General features: G+C 44.0%; 1 protein-coding gene across 1 annotated transcript in view; it reads right to left on the reverse strand.

Annotated features, from left to right (window-relative positions):
- RUFY2 (RUN and FYVE domain containing 2) overlaps positions 1-14,285 on the reverse strand; it is a gene marked incomplete at both ends in the record, with an annotated part of 50,931 nt that extends 36,646 nt beyond the window's left edge. Inside the window, 4 exons of the mRNA XM_080695066.1 lie at positions 949-1,050; positions 7,389-7,506; positions 10,437-10,610; positions 14,177-14,285. Coding sequence (XP_080551192.1) covers positions 949-1,050; positions 7,389-7,506; positions 10,437-10,610; positions 14,177-14,285 — 503 coding nt within the window. The remainder of the gene's footprint in view (positions 1-948; positions 1,051-7,388; positions 7,507-10,436; positions 10,611-14,176) is intronic.
- Between the last annotated feature and the right edge of the window lie 6,660 nt (positions 14,286-20,945).

Raw genomic sequence — 20,945 nt, forward strand, 5'->3', positions numbered from 1 at the left:
GGCTGGCTTCGAACCTGCGCGATCCTCCTGTCTCTGCCTCCCAAGCGCGGGGATTACAAGCGTGCGCCACCACGCCCGGCCCTGAGGCTGGCTTTAAACCTAAAATCCTTCTGTCTCAGCTGCCCGAGTGCTGGGATTACAAGCCTGTGCCACCATGCCCAGCTAAGGCCCACTCCCTTTGACGATCCATTGTCTTTCTCTGGAAGTCTGTCCTAAATATTTGACCTTTAATGTAAACTGTGCCCATAATACAGTTGAAGCATAATTAATTTGAACATTTAAGATCTAAGAAAAAATATAAAGCATTATGCCCCCAAATACCAATTTTTTTTTTTTTTTTTTTGCAGCACTGGGGATTGAATCCAGAGGCATTCAACCTCTGAGCTATACCCCATCCTATTTTTTATTCTTTATTTTGTCTTTTTTTTTTGTGTGTGTGTGTGTGTGTGTGTGTGTGTGTGTGTGTGTGTGTGTGTGATACTGGGGATGGAACCCAGGGGCATTCTACCTCCAAGCTACAACCCTAACCCTATTTATTCTTTATTTTGAAACAGGTCTCACTAAATTGTAGAGGGCCTAAGTAGCTGAGGCTGGCCGCAAACCTGCGATGCTTCTGTCTCAGCCTCCTAAGTACTGGGATTACAAGCTTGTGCCACCACACTCAGCTACCAAAGTAAATTTCTGCCCAAAGAATAACTATAATTCAGAAAAATGAAACTAATTTAGAAACAAAAGAAATAAATTTTCCATACTGACTGTATAAAGCTTATGATATTCATATTTGGGGCTGAGTTCCTCCTCCATACAATGCCCTAGCACATCTTATCTTATTCCTCTTTGTACTTTTTATCATCTAATTGCATCTTACATATTCTTTTACATTACATCTTCAATCCTTTTTCAAAGACAGAATATAAATTAAAATGAATGTTACATAATAGCACTAACCTCAAGAGATCTCGCTGAATAATTAAGCAACGAAGGTAATCTGCCATTTTTTTCTGCATGAGGGCTAATCGAAGCCACGCTCTTGCACGACCCAAAGGAGTCCTAAAAAGAACAATCAGTCAGTCAGAAAACAGCCTCAGCCCTGAGATCTTGGGTTACATATTCTATCTTTGTGAGGTATACATTAACAAAGAAAAAAGAGCCAGGTGTGGTGGTGCTCGCTTATAATCCCAGTACTTGGGAGGTTAAGACAGGAGGATCACAGGTTCACAGCCAACCTCAGTTATTAGTGAGGCCCTTCACAACTTAGTGGGACCCTGTTTCAAAGTAAAGGATAAAACATAGGAGCCGGGTGTGGTGGCGCATGCTTATAATCCTAGCATTTGGGAGGCTGCCACGACCCTGCCTCCCTTGGATTCTGCGTGACCCTGCACGCATGGCGTGGCACAAACTTCACGGAAGTGGCCCTGAAGAAGAATGGGTTCGTTCACAGGAGCACTCCTTGCTCTTGGATGTTCTTTCATAGCTATTGTTCTTTTGATAATGATTCTATTAACTTTTCACAAACATGGCTCCAGTGATGCAGGACGAGGTCCCGGAATCAAGACTGTAGGAACAGGTGAAACTGATTCCGTGAAAAATAAATTTTCTGGTAATAATATCTGAGCCCTCAAACGCCCCCTGCCATGCTCTAAACTGTAATAAAATTGGCTAAAGAAGAAAAGAGGATTTCAACGTATTAGTGGATATATTACAACAGCAAGATATACTTCAGGAAAGCCCAAAAGAGAACTTAGTCATACAAGAAGCTTAAGCAGTTAGAAGAAAGAAGGAGGCTAAGGCCCACACCTCCCACTATTATGACTAAGTTTGGTCCTGCTTACATTATTGGGAATAGGCTGTGGCAACCTATGTGTGCAATGATGGGTATCCTAGTTAGATTGTGTACAGAAACCACTGATCTAAAAAACAATACCTTGTATGTAGGTCAAAGTTATCCAATGATATAATCAATTTCTTTTTACTGTATATATTCCTTGCTCACTACCTTGCAAATTACACTCGGATACAACATCCTTGAGTTATCTGTGTCTGTTTGTCACCCTCAGCTGAATCCTTGCCCACCTTCCAAGACCCCTGTCCCAACAGTCCCAGTGCTCCAGCCGAGCTGGTCCGTTGCAGGAGGATCTGGTTCGTGGCCAGTCTCAGCTACTTAGTGAGGCCCTTGCAACGCAGTGAGACACTGATTCAAAATAAGGAATAAAAAAATAAGCCGGGCATGGTGGCACATGCTTGTAATCCCAGCTTCCGGGAGGTTGATACTGGAGGATCGCGGTTCACAGACAGCCTCGGCTACTTAGTGAGGCCCTTTGCAACTCAGTGAGACCCTGTTTCTCAATAAAGAATAAAAAATAGGGCTGGGTGTGTAGCTCAGAGGTAGAATGCCCAGTGGCCCTGGGTTCAATCCCCAGTAACACACACACACACACACACACACACACACACACACACACACACACAAAAATAGAGCTGGGGGTATGACTTAGAGGTAGAATGCCCCTGAGTTCATCCCTAGTACCGCCAAAAAAAAAAAAGAAAGAATAAAAAATAGGGCTGGGGGTATAGCTCAGAGGTAGAATGCCCCTGGGGTTCATCCCCAGTACTGCAAAACAACAACAAAAAAAGAGATTAAAAAATAGGGCTGGGTTAGAGGTGTAGCCTTGAGATAGAATGTCCCTGGGGTCCATCCCCAGTACCACACATACACACACACAAAAAAAAACAAAACAGCAAAAGCAGTTGCTAAGGTTGGCCATGAAACTTACCCTCCAAAGTACTGAGATTATAAGCATGCACCACCATGTCTAGCTCTCACAGTATTTTTATCCAAATTCCCCTCTTAGTAAAAATAAAAACAAGTTTTATGGATGTGTTTTTTCTTTAAAAAAAATCAGTGGCATCATTCATATTTTCATGTGTATTTTCTGTCTTATTTTGCCTTTTTTTTCGATACTGAAGTTGGAACCAAGGGGCATCCTACCTCCGTGCTACACTCCTAGCCCTATTTTTTTAGTCTTATTTATTTATTTATTTATTTATTTATTTATTTGTTTATTTTTGTGGTACTAGGGGTGGAATCTAGGGGCTTTTCTACCTCTGGGCTATATTACAAGACCTATTTTATACTTTATTTGGAAACACGGTCTCACTAGTAGCTGAGGCTGGCTTTGAACCTGTGTGATCCTCCTGTTTCAAGTGTGCGCCACCACGCCCGGCCCTTTTTTTATTTTTTGAAACAGGGTCTCACTAAGTTGCAAAGGGTCTCACTAAGTAGCTGAGCTGTCAGGGAATGAAGATCCTCTGGTCTCCCCCTCCCAAATGCTGGGATTACAAGTGTGTACCACCACGCCCTGCTCTTTTATTCCCCCCCCCCCCGCCCTCCAGCACTGGGAATTGAACCCAGGGGCATTCTAACTCTGAGGTACAACCCTAGCCCTATTTTTATTCTTTATTTTGAAAAAATAAAGAATAAAGTGGCGGGCTTCACAAAGCAGCTGAGGCTGGCTGCGAACACATGATCCTCCTGTCTCACCCTCCCAAGTACTGGGATTATAGGTGTGGGACACCACAACCAAGTTCATGTGTGGGACACTACAACCAAGTTCATGTGTGGGACACCACAACCAAGTTCATGTGTTTTTTCTTATGCAGAGAAAATTTTAGCAGGTAGTTGAAGGAAACTTTAACCTCCCCTCCTAACAAATGAGTTTCTAGATCCTAGCTTTTGTGTGCGTGGTACTGGAGATTGAACCAGAAGTGTTGTACATGAATTTTATTCTTAGACCTATTTATTTATTTATTTATTTATTTATGTTTCTTTTTTCATGGAACTGGGGGTGGAACCCAGAGGCTTTCTCCCTCTGGGCTATACTCCTAGACCTATTTTATTTGGAGACAGGGTCTCACTACGTTACTGAGAGCCTCACTAAGTAGCTGAGGCTGGCTTTGATCCTCCTGACTCAGCTTCCCAAGCACAGGGATTAAAAGCGTGCACCACCACGCCCGGCCCTATTTTTTTATTTTGAGACAGGGTCTCAGTAAGTTGCCGAAGCTAGCCTTGAACCTGCAATCCTTCTGATTCAGCCTCTCAAGTACTGGGATAACAGGCATGTGCTACCACACCCATAGACTTGGTATTTTACTTTTATTTATTTTTCTTGTACGGGGGATGGAACCCAGGGGCATTCTACCTCTAAGCTGTACCTCCATCCCTATTTTTTTAGTTTGAAACAAGGTCCCACTAAGTTTACGCCAACCTAGAACCTGTGATCTTCTACTCTCAGCCTTTCTCAAGTGCTAGGATTAAGATGTGTGCCAGCCGGGCGTGGTGGCGCATGCTTGTAATCTCCGCGCTTGGGAGGCTGAGACAGGAGAATCGCAAGGGTTCGAAGCCAGCCTCAGCTACTTAGTGAGGCTTCCAGCAACTTAGTGAGACTCTGTTTCCAAATAAAATATAAAAAAGGTCTGGGAGTATAGCCCGGAGGTAGAAAGCCTCTGGGTTCCACCCCCAGTGCCACAAAAAAAAAAAACAAATAAACAAACAAACAAAAAAAAACGATGTGTGCCACCGTGCCAGGTTTAGAATTAGTATTTTAATGAACAATATTCAGTGTGTTTGTTTGTGTGTGTGTGTTTTACTGGTGATTGAATGGGGTGGAGTGAGGTGGTATTCTACTTCTGAGCTACACCCCCACCTCTATTTTATTCTTATTTTGAAACATGGTCTCACTAGGTTGAAAAGAGTCTCTACTTGCTGAGGCTGTCCTCAAACCTGCAATCCTCCTGTCTCAGCCTCTCACATACTGAGATTACTGGCATGCACCAACATGCCTTGCTTGAACTCGTGTGTGTGTGTGTGTTTGTGTGTGTGTATGTGTGTGTGTGTCTGGGGATAAAACCCAGGGGCATTCTACCTCTGAGCTATACCCCCAGCCCTATTTTTTTTTTTTAAACCAGTCTCACTAAATTACTGAGGCTGCCACAATCCTGAAATCCTCTTGTCTTAGACTCCCAAGTACCTAGATTACAAGTGTAAGCCACCACATCTGGCTTGAATATTTTATAAAATATTTTTTAGCTGGGCGTGGTGGCACACGCTTGAAATCCCAACATTTGGGAAATTGAGACTGGAGGATCGCGGTTCACGGACAGCCTCAGCTACTTAGTGAGGCCCTCTGCAACTTAGTGAGACCATGTTTCAAAATAAAGAATAAAAAATATAGCTGGGTGTAAAAAAACATTTTTTACTTCATAGAGTTGATTTCTTTTTTTAAAATAAATATGTATTTTCATATTGAAAGCAAATCTTGTATTTCCTTTTGAGACTTGAAATTCCTATTTTATTTTTTCTTCACTAAAACATCATTATAGAAGCCAGGTATGGTGGAACACACCTCTAATTCCAGTATTTGGGAGACTGAAGGGCAGATCACAGCCTCCAGGCCAGCCTGAGCAATTTAGTGAGGTCCTGTTTCAAAATAAGAAATAATCAGTGTGGTGGCACACACCTGTAATTCCAGTACTTGGGAGGCTGACATAGGAGGATCACAGCTTCAAGAGCAGCCTCAGCAAGTAGCAAGACTCTTAACCTAATGAGACTCTGTTTCTAAATAAAAAATAATACAGGGCTGAATGTAGCTCAGAGGTAGAATGCCCTTGGGTTCAATCTCCAATACCACAAAAAATAAAAATTAAAAAGGTAACATTTTACCCTGACACAGCGCTCAATGGTAGCCATGTTATTACTTCATTAAGCCCAATTTATAAATATTTGAATGTTAAAATAGTAAGAAAACACTACCATATCCCTACAACATATAAGCCCTTAAAAATAAAATTAAGAAGCCAGGTGTGGTGGCACACGCTTGTAATCCCAGCATTTGGGAGGCTGAGACCAGAGAATCTCAGTTCACAGACAGCCTCAGCTACTTAGTGAGGCCCTCTACAACTTAGTGAGACCCTGTTTCAAAAATAAAGAATAAAAAAATAGGGTAGGGGGTGTAGCTCAGAGGTCATATGCTTCTGGGGTTCCATACCCAGACCTGCAAAAAAAAAAAAATAATAATAATAAAGCTAAGAAAACACCAACTGAGGGAGTGAGCAGGGGAGGACACATAATCTGACAAAATGCTAAGCATAAAAATGTTATCTCTTAGCCAGATACAGTGGCATATGACTATAACCCCCGTACTCGGGCTGAGACAGAAAGACCACAGGTTTGAGGCCAGCCTCAGCAACTTAGCAAGACCCTCAGCAATTTGCCAAGACCCAGTTTCAAAATATAAAATAAACTGGGGTCGGGTGTGGTGGCACACGCTTGTAATCCCAGCATTTGGGAGGCTGAGACAGATTGCAAGTTTGTGACCAGCCTCAGCTACTTAGTGAGACCTTGTTTCAAAAATATAGAATAAAAAATAGGGCTGAGGGTGTAGTTCCGAGGTAGAATGCCCCTGGGGGGTTCCATCTGGGGGGGGGAGTAAAAACTTAGTCTAATAAGTGCAAAAAAATTTCAACATAGGATTTATCTGGTACGTTCTAGGTTTTAGGACATTTCACAAACGCTAATCTGATGAAATAAGCAGGTGGCACAATAGGCCTCAATTTTCAGAGAAGAAAGTAATTTGCACAAGTCCTATGGTATGTGAATGTCTTGTTTGAGAACTCAGATCTTCCCAGATTTTACCCTGGATTCAGCCTAATTCAGTAAGAAATAGTTACTGACTGGCCGGGCATGGTGGTTCACACTTGTAATCCCAGTACTTGGGAGTCTGAGATAAGAAGATAGTGCAGGTTTGAAGCCAGCCTCATCAATTTAGTGAGGCTCTCAGCAACTTAGTAAAACCCTATTTCCAAATAAGATATATTAAAAATAGGCCTGGTGGTGTAGACTAGAGGTTAGAAGGTCCCTGGTTTCAATCCACAGTTCCACAAAAAAAAGTTACTGACTGCCTACTAAGAGCAAACTAGTGGAACAATCAGGAATCTATAATACAAGACAAAATTGAAGTGATACAATAAAGTAGCAATATATGTGTATTATACAGTGTATGTATATATGTAACATATTATCTTATATATTATACATATTGAGTTAATGTAATATACAATATATATAATCATAAAAGGGGGGTTAGGAGGGTGCTGGGGATTGAACCCAGGGTTTCAAGTTTGCTAGACAAGTTATCTAAGGAGTGGTTAATTCAAACTGGTGAAAATGGAATCTAAGCTAAGCCATAAAGAATGAACAGAATTTTCTTAGGAGACAATGAGAGCAGGGCACTTAAGGCTAAGAGCAGATAGTCACCTAGAGCATGAGATCCTTTGGAGAAACAGTAATATACTTATGTGGTAAAGGGTGAACCACTAATAACATTACTTACTTAAGACCTGGTAAATCCCGGACGCTGGCTCCTATTTCCTCTGCTTCTGGGTATAGCTTCTCCACCAATTCCAAAGGGCCCCAAATGGTTTTGTTGTAACTCAAAAATGATTTTCTTACTGGGAAAAAAATACAACACTCATAATTTCAACAAAAAATATTTTAGTAACTTCATCTTAAATACTAAAGTTTCAGCAAGGCGTGGTGGCGCACGCTTGTAATCCCCATGCTTGGGAGGTAGAGACAGGAGGATCTCGCAGGTTTGAAGCCAGCCACGCTGACTTAGGAGTCCCAGTTTCCAAATTTAAAAAGTATAAAAACAGGTCTGGGAGTGTAGCCCAGAGGTAAAAGGGTTTCCAGGAACCCCAGTACCACCAAAAAACAAAAAAAACAAAAAAACTAAAGTTTCAACTTGTGTGTGTGTGTGTGTGTGTGTGTGCGTGTGTGTGTGTGTGTGTCTACAGAATGAACCCAGAGGCATTCTACCTCTGAGCTACACCACCAGTCCTATTATTTATTTATTTATTATTTATTTATTTATTGTGGTGGTACTAGGGTTCCTGGAAACCCTTCTACTTCCGGGCTACACTCCCAGACCTATTTTTTAAAATATTTTTATTTGGAAACAGGGTCTCTTAAACCAGCACGGCTGGCTTGGAACCTATGCAATCCTCCTGTCTCCGCCTCCCAAGCGCGGGGATTACAAGCGTGTGCCACCACGCCTGGTCTATTTTTTTATTTTGAAGCAGGATCTCACTATGTTGTTGAGGGCCTGACTAAATAGCTAAGGCCACTGTTGAACTTGTGAAGCTCTGGTCTCAGCCTCCGAAGTACTCGGGATTACAAGCATAGGCCACCATATCTTGCAAGCTTCAACCTTTCTAATAACATGCTATTATTATTCAAAGACCTTTCCACCGTTTTAAGTTTTACTTGTGTGGTACTGGGGATGGAATCCAGGGGCATTCTACCTCTAAGCTATACCCCAAACCATATTTTATTTTTATTTTGAAACAAGGTCTTACTAGGTTACTGAGAGTCTCACTATTTGCTGAGGCTGTCCTAGAACCTGCAATCCTCATGTCTCAGCCTCCCAAGCACTGAGATTACAGGCATGTACCACCACACCTAACTTTTATTTTTTCCTTCTCTTTATTTTATTTATTTAATTTTGCAGTACTGGGGATGAAATTTAGGGATATTTTACCTCTGAGCTATACCCACAGCTCTATTTTTTATTCTTTATTTTGAAACAGAGTCTCACTGAGTTGTAAAGGACCTCACTAAGTAGCTGAGGCTGGCCGCGAACCTCGATCCTCTTGTCTCAGCCTCCCGAATGCTGGGATTAAAAGCATGTGCCAAGGGCCGGGCGTGGTGGCGCACGCTTGTAATCCCCGCGCTTGGGAGGCGGAGACAGGAGGATCGCGCAGGTTCGAAGCCAGCCGCGCGCGCTGGCTTAGGAGACCGTTTCCAAAAATGAAAATGTAAAAATAGGTCTGGGAGTGTAGCCCGGAGGTAGAAGGGCTTCCAGGAATCCCAGTACCACCAAAAAAAAAAAAAAAAGCATGTGCCACCATGCCCAGTTTTTTTTTGTTGTTGTTGTTGTTTGTTTTTTGTACCACTGAGATATGCCCCTAGCCCTCTTTATTTTCTATATTTGAAACAGGGTCTTGCTAAATTGTTAAGGCTGGTCTTGAACCTGTAACGATGACTCATGATTATTTAAATTTTTTTGTGTCTATGTGGTGCTAGGGATTAAACCCAGATGTATTCTACCTCTGAGCTACAACCACAGCCCAATTTTTTATTCTTTATTTTGAAACAGGGTCTCACTAAATTGCAGAGGGCCTCACTAAGTAGCTGAGGCTGGCCATGAACCATGATCCTCCTGTTTCAGCCTCCCAAGTGCGGGGATTACAAGAGTACACCACCATGCCCAGCTCTATTTTAATTTTTAATTAATTATATTTATTTTGTGGAACTGTGGATGGAACCCAGGAGTGCTCTTCCATAGAGCTACATCCATGATCTTTCTTTTCATTTTTTTTTTTTTTTTTTTTTTTTTGGTGGTACTGGGGGTGGAACCCAGAGGCCTTCTACCTCTGGGCTATACTCCCAGACCTATTTTATATTTTTATTTGGAAACAGGGTCTCACTAAGTTGCTGAGAGCCTCACTAAGTAGCTGAGGCTGGCTTCGAACCTGTGCAATCCTCCTGTCTCAGCCTCCCAAGTGCGGGGATTACAATCGTGCGTCACCACGCCCGGCTCTTTCTTTTAATCTGACACAGGGTCTTGCTAAAGTACAGAGGTTGGCCTCAGCCTCCCAAGTACCTGGGATTAAACAGGCATGCATGGCCACCTGGCTTTTATTTTGCATTATTTTGTTTGGTTCATGTATTACTATAGTTCCCCTTATCTGAGGTTTCTATAGTTTCATGGTCTGAAAATATTAGATAGAAGATTCCAACATGGGTGTGGTGGCACATGCCTGCAATCCCAGTACTAGGGAGGCTGAAACAGGAGGATTGAAGGTTCAAAGCCAGCCTTGGCAATTTAGTGAAGTTAGCAACAATTTATGAGACTGTTTTCAAATAAAAATTAAAATCAGTCTGGAAGAGTAGCTCATGGGTAGAATTCTCCTGGGTTCAATCCCTAACACCACGGAGTGGGGGGATAAACCACATTCCTATAACATTCATTATAGTATGTTGTCATAATTGTGTGTTGGGGGTTATTGGGGATGAAACCCATAGGCATTCTACCTCTGAGCTCTACCTCTAGCCCTAATTTATTCTTTTATTTTGAAACAGTTTCACTAAATTGCAGAGGGCCTCACTAAGTTGCTGAGGCTAGCCATGAACCTGCCTTCTCCTATCTCAGCATCCCAAGTACTAAATTACAAAATAAATGAAAATAAAATGTAACTATTTTATCCCCAAAATCAACCCCTTAAAACATTTCCAACACAAAGTAACAGTATTAATCTTCAAAGATAACTACGATGGAACGGGAGGGACTCTATGGTGAATTTTTGAAATCTCACCTTACCTTTAAGGCCATGTTTCAGACAATGCTCCATAACAACAAAGAACTGCTGCAAAGGGGGGTAGTCAGAGTCCAACGTGCGGCCGAAGCTCAGCGCAGATTCAATGAGGCCTTTGATACTCAGCTTAGCCATATTTAGCAAGTTTGCTCTCTCTACAGCTGTGGGGTCTTTTGTAGCTGAAAGCACAAAGAGTCCAGCATCATGCACAAGATAAACAATGAAAAGTACACAAACTTGTCTCTTCCCAGCTAAAACCCACTGTGATTTGCTTTGCCTTGGTTGACAAACCTCTCTAGGCCAAGACAAACTCACCCACGAAATGTGCCATTCTCTTATATTTTGTTTTACTTGTGTGGGACCTCTTCATGAAGAATGAGTTTTTAAAACAATTTTCTCTAGAGATAACCTTGGAATCAAAGGCAAAATGCTTAAGGTATAAACTCCAAGCAAAAACATTTAGAATAAGCTGGATGTGGTGGTGCACACTTGTCATCCCAGTACTTGGGAGGCTGCAACAGTATTGCAAGTTCCAGACCAGCCTCAGCAACTTAGTGAGACCCTGTTTCAAAAAAAAGAAAAAAAAATTTTTTAAAGGGCTGAAGGTAGATAGCTTTTAGGTAGAACTCCCCTGGGTTCAGCCCCCGATCCTCCAAAAACCACATTCAGAACAAACCAGTAATAAAATAAAAGGTAAAATTCTAGGACTCCAGTATCTCTCTAACAAATATGTCAGGTTAAAAAACAAAAACAAAACAAAACAAAACAAAAAAAAACACTGACAAATGCAAGGATACAGGAGAAGCTAATGTATTGTTTGCTGCTGTGTTGATACTGAGGAGTGAACTCAAGGCCATTCTACCTCTGAGCTACATCCCTAGCTCTATTTTATTTTTATTTTGAAACAGGGTCTCACTGGGTTGATGTGATGAGAGCCTATTTGCTGAGGCTGTGCTTGAACCCCTAATCCTCCTGTCTCAGCCTCCAAGTACTTGCATGACAAGCATGTGCCACCATGCCTGGATTTTTTTTTTTTTTTTCTGTACTGGGGATGGAACCTAGGGGTGTTCTACTCCTAGCTACATTCCTACCCCCCCCCTTTTTTTTTGCAGTACTGTGAATGGAACCCAGGAACATTCTACCTCTGAGCTACCCTTCCAGCCTTATTTTGTATTCTTTACTTGAAAACAGGTTCTCACTGAGTTGCAAAAGGCCTCACTAAGTAGCTGAGGGTGTCTGTGAGCCACGATCCTCCTGTCTCAGCCTCCCAAATGCTGGGATCACAAGCATGTGCCACCATGCCTGGCTCTTTGGTTTTGAAACAGGGTCTAGATAAGCTGAGACTGGCCTGGATCCTCCCCCTTCTCAGTCTCCAAGTACTAGGATTATAGGCATGTACCACCAGCATTCAATTGTCTCTCTTAACATTCTAAATCTAGAGTCCTATATTGCATGACTCCCTTGTAAAGTTCCCAGCCTTTTCTTTTGCACATCTGATGATGCCCAGTGTTTTAGACGTAATACCAATAAACACATTTTTATTTTTTATTTTTTCGTGGTACTGAGGATGGAACCCAGGGGGCACTGCACCCCCAAGCCCTATTTTTTAGTCTATTTAGTTTTTAAAATTTTTTAATATTTTTGGTGGTACTGGGGGTGGAACCAGGGGCCTTCTACCTCCAGGCTATACTCCCAGACCTATTTTCTACTTTATTTGGAAACAAGGTCTCACTAAGTTGCTGAGAGCCTCACTCAGTAGCTGAGGCTGGCTTCGAACCTGTGATCCTCCTGTCTCAGACTCCCAAGTGCGGAGATTACAAACGTGCCCACACCCTCCCAGTCTCTTTATATTTGAAACAGGGTCTCACTGAGTTGTAAAGGGCCTCACCAAGTAGCTGAGGCAGTCTGCAAACCACGATCTCTGGTTTCTGCCTCCCGAATGCTGGGATTTCTAGCGTACGCCACTATGCCTGGCTCAATAAACACATATTAAAAGTTCTGCCACGCTTGTAATTCTTGGGAAGCTAAGATGGGAGGCTCTCAGTAACTTAGTGAGACCCTGTTTCTAAATAAAAAATAAAAAATAGGTCTGGGTGTATGAACCAGAGGTAGAAAGCCTCTGGGTTCCACTCCAAGTACCACCAAGACCTGCAAAAACAAAACAAAACAAAAAAAAAACAGATTTGATTTGTCAAGCATGGTGGCACACATTTGTAATCCTAGTACTTGGGAGGCTGAGACAGGAGGATGACAGGTTCCCTGCCAGCCTCAGCTACTTAGGCCCTCCAGGATTTAGTGAAACCCTGTTTCAAAATAAAGAATATAAAATAGGGCTGGGGGTGTAGCTAGGAGGTAGACTGCTTCTAGGTTCCATCCCCAATGAGAGAGAGAGAGAGAGAGAGAGAGAGAGAGAGAGAGAGAGAGAGAAAGAGTCGGGTGTGGTGACACACTCTTGTAATCCCAGCATTTGGTAGGATGAGACATGAGGATCTTGGTACCTGAACAACCTCAGTTACTTAATGAGGCCCTTTGCAACTCAGTGAGACCTTGTTTCAAATTAAAGAATAAAAAAATAGGGCTGGAGGTGTCGTTCAAAGGTAGAATGCCCCTGGGTTCCATCCCCAGTACTGCAAATAAATAAATAAATAAATAAATAAATAAATATATATATATAGGGCTGTTTTGCTCAGAGGTAGAATGCCCCTGGGTTCCATCCCCAGCAGCAAACAAACAAACAAAAAAGGTCTGATGCCAATCCTGTTGGCGCACGCTTATAATCCCAGCTGATTCAGGAGGCTGAGACAGGAGGATCTGGGTTCGCTGACAGCCTCAGCTACTTAGTGAGGCCCTCTGCAACTCAGTGAGACCCTGTTTCAAAAAATAAAAAAGTAATAATAAAAAAATAGGATTGGGCGTATAGCTCGGAAGTAGAATGCCCCTGGGTTCCATTCCCAGTATGGTTTAAAAAAAAAAAAAGTTCTGCTTTTTTATTGTTATTTTTTTTGTATTGGGGCCTTCTATCTCTGGGCTATGCCCCAGCCCTTTTTATCCTTCATTTTAAAATAGGTTCTCCCACAAATTTAATTCTCTAAGAAATTCAGATGCTTCCCATGTTCTCATTCCTGTTTTGACTGGCAGGAGTATTTTCAGCAATACTGAGCACGGATGACGCAAATGAGGTGCAGAAAAATGCAGCACTTAGCCTAAACCGTCATAACCTCTGACAGAAGTCCAAGTCCGATTAATCGGAATGCCCGTTTTTCCTCCACTGAACAAAAATCCATAGTTTCCAATGACCTAGTATTCTCGTTCGGATTTCAGCCGGCTGACAGGAAGCGTGACGTCGACGCCTTAGGAATTTAAAACGCAAACACAAACAACTGCTCGGACCCGGTGGGCCGGCGGAAGGTGCACGGGCACCTTCAAATCTGCCTCGGGCTAAAACTCCATTTGTTCTCCCCTCCGGGAGCGAACCCGCCAGATGCTCCCTAATGGGTGACGATTCTGGGCCCTCAGCCCAGCTCGCGGGGCGGGGCGCGGAGCCCGGCTCGCGGCGCAGGAGGCCCAGCCGGCCGGCTCGGGGCTCCGCGACCCCAGCGCTCCGGCGCTCCGGCGCTCCGGGGTTCCGGCGCTCCGCGGCTCCGGCGCTCCGGCGCTCCAGGGTTCCGGCGCTCCGGGGTTCCGGGGCTCCAGGGTTCCGGGCCCTCCCCACACCCCGCCGCCCCCGGCCCCGCGACGCGCTCACCCAGGGCCTGGCCCGGCGGCGCCGCCCCGCTCTCGCCCTCGGGGTCCGGCGCCCGGGACAACTCCTGAGCGGCGTCTTCCCGCCTCCACCCCCAGACCTGGAAAGTCATGGCAGGGCGCGGAGGCTCCCGCCGGCCGGCCGCGTCCGCTCCCGGCAGCCGCCGCCCGCCAGCGCTCAGCAGCCAGGCCCCGAGCCGCGGCGCGGGCGGGGGCGGAGGGAGCGGCGCGGGGCCGCGCGTTGCCATGACGACCCCGGCCCGCGCCCGCGCCGCCCCCGCCCCCGGGCTGGGCCCGACCCCTCGCCGCGGCCCGACCCTTCCCGCCCGCCCCGCCGTCCGCCCGGGACCCGCCCGTCGTCTTACCCATGGCGGCGGCGGGGGCTCGGGCTCGGCTCGCCGGGCCGCGCCAGCAGCTCCCTGCGGCGGCTCGGCGGCCGCCACCGCGTCTGCACCCGGCCCGCGGCGGCCACAGCGCCCCTGGCGGCGGGAGGACGCGCCGCGCCCGCGGAGACCGCCGAGCCCGCGCAGTCACGGGCCAGGGCGGAGGCCGCGCCCGCGCCCGCGGCTGCATTTAAAGGGATTCGAGCCACGAGAAGCGTTCGCCCGCGAGTGGGCTGGCGGGCTTCGGCCGGCTCTCCTGGCCGCCCCCTGTCATCTAAAGGACCAGAAGAAATGAGAAAGCCGGATGCAATTAACAGTGCATAGAAATTCACGGAAACTAGGTGACAGCTCCAAATCACATCGAAATTAATAAATACACAGGCCTATAAAAAGCAGTAAATAGTCTCATTGATTAGGAGATGTAGAGAAGAAGGAAAAATGAACTTCATGGTCAGATGACACTAGGTTTAAGTTATATCAGCTTGGGGGAAAGGAAAAGGAATCTATTACGCAGTCGGATCTGAGTTGTGATTATTGCTGAGCCACAAATGGCCCAGTATTTCCTAAGGAAATATTTTAATCAATTTGATTAGTATAAAGTTCTGTTATTATGCTATTCGATTTTAAATTTTGTGAGATAATCAGACATGGATAAAAATGTGTAAAACATATACACAGTTAAAGAATCAGTATAAAGGCTAAGACAGGAGAATCAGTATAAAGGCTAAGACAGGAGAATCACAGGTTCAAGGCCAGCCTCAATAACTTAATGAGACCGTTTCAAAATAAAAGGTGAACCAGGGGTGGTGGCACACGCTTGTAATCCCAACTTTTGGGGGGCTGACATTGGAGGACCTCGATTCACATTCAGTCTCAGCTACTTAGGCCCTCCGCAACTTAGACTCTGTTTCAAAATAAAGAATAAGCCGGGCGTGGTGGCGCACGCTTGTAATCCCCGCGCTTGGGAGGCAGAGACAGGAGGATCGCGCAGGTTCGAAGCCAGCCGCGCGCGCTGGCTTAGGAGACCCTGTTTCCAATTTAAAAAAAAAATGTAAAAATAGGTCTGGGAGTGTAGCCCGGAGGTAGAAGGGCTTCCAGGAACCCCAGTACCACCAAAACAAACAAAAAAAAACAAACAAACAAAAAAAAAACAAAATAAAGAATAAAAAATTGGGCTGAGGGACGTAGCTCAGAGGTCGAAAGCCCCTGGGTTCCATCCCCAGACCCGCAAAAAAAGAAAAAAAAATTTAAAACGTAAAATAGGTCTTTGGGTTTGGCTCAGAAGTAGAATGCTCCTGGGTTCAATCCCCAGTACCATATTTTTAAAAAAATCACTATATAGGAAAAAGCTGGGTAACATAAATTAAGCATAGAACAGAGCAGCTTCCCATGGAAAAGCCTCTAAAACATAATCACAGACTCACCCCCCAAAGTAAATGCCATTTTGTCACTAGCCGGCTAAATATAGTGGCACATGCCTGTAATACCAATGTTTGGGAGGCTGGGACAGGAGGATCAGGGGATCAAAGCTAGCCTCAGCAATTATCAAAACCTTATTTCAAAATAAAAGCCAGGCATGGTGGCACACACCTGTAATGCCAGTACATAGAATGTGAAGCTGAGACAGGAGAATTTCAGGTTCAAGACCACTCTCAGCAATTTAGCTAAGCCAAGTGTGATGGTGCACACCTGTAATCCCACAGTACTTGGAAGGCTGAGAAAGGATTGCAGGTTCAAGGACAGCGCCAACAATTTAGTAGGACTTTGAGCAACCTAGAAAGACCTTTTTTCTTTTTTTATGGTACTGGGGATGGAACCTAGGGGCACTGAACCTCCGAGCTACACCCCCAGCCCTATTTTTTAGCCTTTTTATTTTTTATTATTTATTTTTTGCGGGTGTGGGGATGGAACCCAAGGGCATTCAACCTCTGAGCTACACCCTTTGCCCTGTTTTTATTCTTTATTTTGAAACAAGGTCTCACTAAGTTATGCAGGGCCTAGCTAAGTAGCTGAGGCTGTTGGTGAACCGTGATCCTCCAGTCTCAGCCTCCTGAATGCTGGGATTACAAGCATGTGCCACCACACCTAGCTTGAAAGACCATTTTACAACAAAAAATAAGAGTGGTGGTGGTGCATACTTGTAATTCTAATACTTGGGAGGCTGACACAGGAGGATCACAGGTTTGAGGCCAGCCTCAGCAAGAAGTGAGATTTTCATCAACCTAGGGATACCCAGCTTCAAAATAAAACTAAAATTGGGCTGGGAGTATAGCTCAGAGGTAGAGTGCCCCTGGATTCAATTTCCAGTATAAATAAATAAATAAATAAATAAATAGGGGCCAGGAGTGGTGTCAGATGAATATAATCCCAACACTTGGGAGGCTGAGGCTGAGACAGAACTGCAGATTCTCTCCCAGCCTCTGCAACTCAGTGAGACCCTGTTTCCAAACAAAAAATAAAATAGGACAGGAGATGTAGCTCAAAGGTAGAATGCTCCTAAGTTCAATCACCAGCACCATTACATACCTACATACATACATACATGGCTGGGGGTATAGCTCTGAGGTAGGATGCTCCTGGCTTCAATCCCTAGTAGCATAGAAAACAACAAAAAATAAATTGGTATTGGGGATCGAACCCAGAGGCTTTCTACTTCCAAGCGATACCCTCCAGCCCCACTTCTGTGGTGTGTGTGTGTGTGTGTGTGTGTGTGTGTGTGTTATTAGGGATTGATTGAACCCAGGGGCTTTCTACCTCTGAGATAATACCCCTAACCCTCTCACTAAATTGCTGAGTTTCCAAGCTTGGCTTTGAACCTTCAATCCTCTTGTCTGAGCAAGTACCGAAATGATTACAGATATGCACCACCACACCCAGCTTATTTTTGTTTTGAAACAGGGTCTGGCTAAGTTGCTGAGGCGTAGCTCAGAGGTATAATGCACCTGTGTTCCATCCCCAGTGTCCCCCCAACACAAGCTAGATGAATGTGAATTTAATCATTAGTCATTATCAACAGTAAATCACACAACAAAGTCTATGAGCAGAATATAATTTATTTTAAAAACTTCCAACTAGTAACTAAAAAAATAAACCAAAAAGATTTAAGCAATCATTTTAACATATTTAACATTCATTTATAACAAAACCTTAACAGAATGAAGATTCTTCCTCCAGAATGGATACACAGAGGGCAAAATCTGTCACCATATGTATAATAATTTTGAGGTAACACTGTTTGATAAAATATCCACAAACGGAAAATTGAGTAATGCTCTGAAAGAAGCAATAGATATGAACAAGTGAAAATAGGAACATATATTTCAAATTTGTCAATTCAGAAAATAAACTTTCTTCTCAAAGAGTAAGAATTCAGCCAGGTAAGGTGGCGCATGTTTGTAATCCCAGTACTTGGGAGGCTGAGACAGGAAGATCCAGGTGTGGCCAGCCTTATCTACTTAGTGAGGTCCTCGGCAACTTAGTGAGACTGTTTCAAAATAAAAAAGAATAAAAAGGGGTAGAATGCCCCTGGGTTCAATCTGCAGAACACACACACACACACACACACACACACACACACACACACGTAAGAATTCGGCTGGGAATCATGGCACATGCCTATCTCCTTCTACTTGAGAAGCTAAGTCAGGAGGATCACAGGATTAGGGCCAGCCTCAGCAAATTAGCAAGATCTTGTTTCAAAATAAAAAGGGTCAAGCGTGGTGGTGAACGCTTGTAATCCCAGCATTTGGGAGGCTGAGACAGGAGGATCCCGGTTTGCGGACAGCCTCAGCTACTTAGTGAGGCCCTTTGCAACTCAGTGAGACCCTGTTTCAAAATAAAGAATAAAAAATAGGGCAGCGGGTGTAACTCGTAGGTCAAATGCCTAGGTTCCACCCTCAGGCCCACACACACAAAAAAAGGGTCAAGGTCGAATTCCCCTGGGTTCAATTCCAAGTGTGTGTGTATGTGGGGGGAAGAACAGTGACAAGTAGGGCCTGGGGCTATAACTCATTGGTAGAGTGCTTGCCTCCCATGTCAAAGTCCTTGGATTCCATCCCGACACCACCATCTATCTCTCTCTCTCTCTCTCTCTCTCTCTCTCTCTCTCTCTCTCTCTCTCTCTCTCTCATACACAAGCACGCGTGCACACATATGCACAAAGTAAAAATTATACTCTTTTATATCAAGTTCTACCCTAAAATACTGAGCACCAAAACAAAAAGCACCAAAACAAAACAAAAATAGGATAATAATGAATGAGCCTGGCATGGTAGCCCATGCTTATAATACTTGGAGGCTGAGACAGGAGGATCACTGGTTTCCGGCCAGCCTCAGAACTGTGAGGTCTTCTGCAACTCAGATCCTGTTTCGAAAACAAAAACAAAACCCCCCCAAAAAACAAATAAGGCTGGGGGTGTAGCTCAGAGGTAGAATGCTCCTGGGTTCAGTCCCCAGTACCACAAAAAGTATAGGTTTAAAGTGTAGTCGGGGCTGGGTGTAGTGGCAAACACTTGTAATCCCAGCATTCTAGAGGCTGAGACAGGAGGATCACAGTTCATGGACAGCTTCAGCTACTTAGTGAGGTTCTTTGCAACTCAGTGAGACCCAGTTTCAAAACAAAGAATAAAAAATGGGGCCGAGGGTGTAGCTCAGAGGTAGAATACCCCTGGGTTCCATCTCCAGTATCACAAAGGGGAAAAAAAAAAAAAAAAAAAAAGTAGTCAGGTGTGGTAGCACATGCTTGTAATCCCAGTACTTGGGAGCCTGAGACAGGAGGATCATAGGTTAGTGGCTAGCCTCAGCAACTTGGTGAGGCCATCAGTAACTTAGTGAGATGCTGTTCCAAAATAAAAGGATAAAATTAGGGCTAGAGGTGTAGTTTAGAGGTAGGATTCCCTTGGGTTCCACTCCCAGTCCAACAAAAATTAAAAAATAAAAGTATAGGCTTAAAGTGAAAACACAGTTGCACGTTGTGGTCCACACATATAGTCCCAGAACTTGGGAGGCTAAGAAAGGAGGATCGCAGGTTCAAAGACAGCCTCAGGAAGTAATGAGACTTCCATCAATTTAGAGAAACCTTGATAACAAATGAAAAATCAAATAGGACTGGGGTATGGCTCAGAGGTAGAATGTCTCCAAGTTCAAGTTCCAGTACCACAAAATAAATGAATAAGTGAAAATCCATCTGATGCCAGAAAGCAGTCAGAAAAAAAACCCAGCAAAATGGCCCTTACATAGGAACTTCAGATACAGAGAAAAATCATGCCTGCGATATCACAATATTTCAATAAATAATAGAAACAAACCACTTTTCTTTACCTAGTCCATAGATTAGCATGCTGGTGAAACCACTCCCAGGGGAAAGGGAACTATCTAGGGGGGGGTGGTAGTTTTGGGTATAATTTTTTTTAGGAGGGAGCATTGAATAAAAATAAGGGTGGTGACTTATTTTTATTCAATGCTCCCTCCTAAAAAAAATAAGGGAAGCATCCCTTATGAGGCAGAGAGGCACTGTTTTTGTTTTGTTTTCTTCTGGAAAAATGGTGCTAAACCAATAAGTTTTGGAATCTCTGAGTCTCTCAAATATAATTCTTACAATTAAATCTATAAAATCAAATTAGTCCTGAAATTTTATTTATTTTTCGGCACTGGGGATAGAACCCAGGGGCATTCTACCTCTCGGCTACATCCCCAGCCCTAGTTTTTATTCTTTATTTTGAAACAGTGTCTGAGTTGCAAAGGGCCTTGCAAACTAGCTGAGGCTGCCCGCAAACGCGATCCTCTGGTCTTAGCCTCCCAAATGTTGCGATTACAAGTGTGTGTCACCATGCCCAAGACATTCCATCTCCGAGCTACACCCCTATCTCTTTTTTTCATCTTTATTTTGAGACAGGATCTCACTAAGTTGTGAGGACCTCACTAAGTAGCTGAGGCTGGCTGCTAACAAGTGATCCTCCTGTCTCAGCCTTCTAAGTACTGGAATTACAAGCTTGTGCCACTATGCTCAGCTAGTCCTGAAATTTTAGACTTAAAAATTTATCAAATTTTTTTTTTTTTTTTTTTTTTGCGGGTCTGGGAATGGAACCCAGAGGCATTCAACTTCTGAGCTATATTCCAGCCCTATTTCTTATTCTTTATTTTGAAACAGGGTCTCACTAAGTTGCGGAGGGCCTAACTAGCTGAGGCTGTCCGCAAACCGTGATCCTCCAGTTTCAGCCTCCCAAATGCGGGGATTACAAGCGTGCACCACCATGCCCGGCTATATCAATTCTTTTTCTATGTCATACAAAAATACATTTATAGTGCCTATTAGTTGAGGCTTTCCAAAATGTGACATCTCTGTACATAAATATTGTATTAAATTTTGTATAAAGATAGAGCTATATGTTT

Source organism: Muscardinus avellanarius (genome assembly GCF_963383645.1).
Source record: "Muscardinus avellanarius genome assembly, chromosome: 4".
In the NCBI taxonomy this organism is placed as follows: domain Eukaryota; kingdom Metazoa; phylum Chordata; class Mammalia; order Rodentia; family Gliridae; genus Muscardinus; species Muscardinus avellanarius.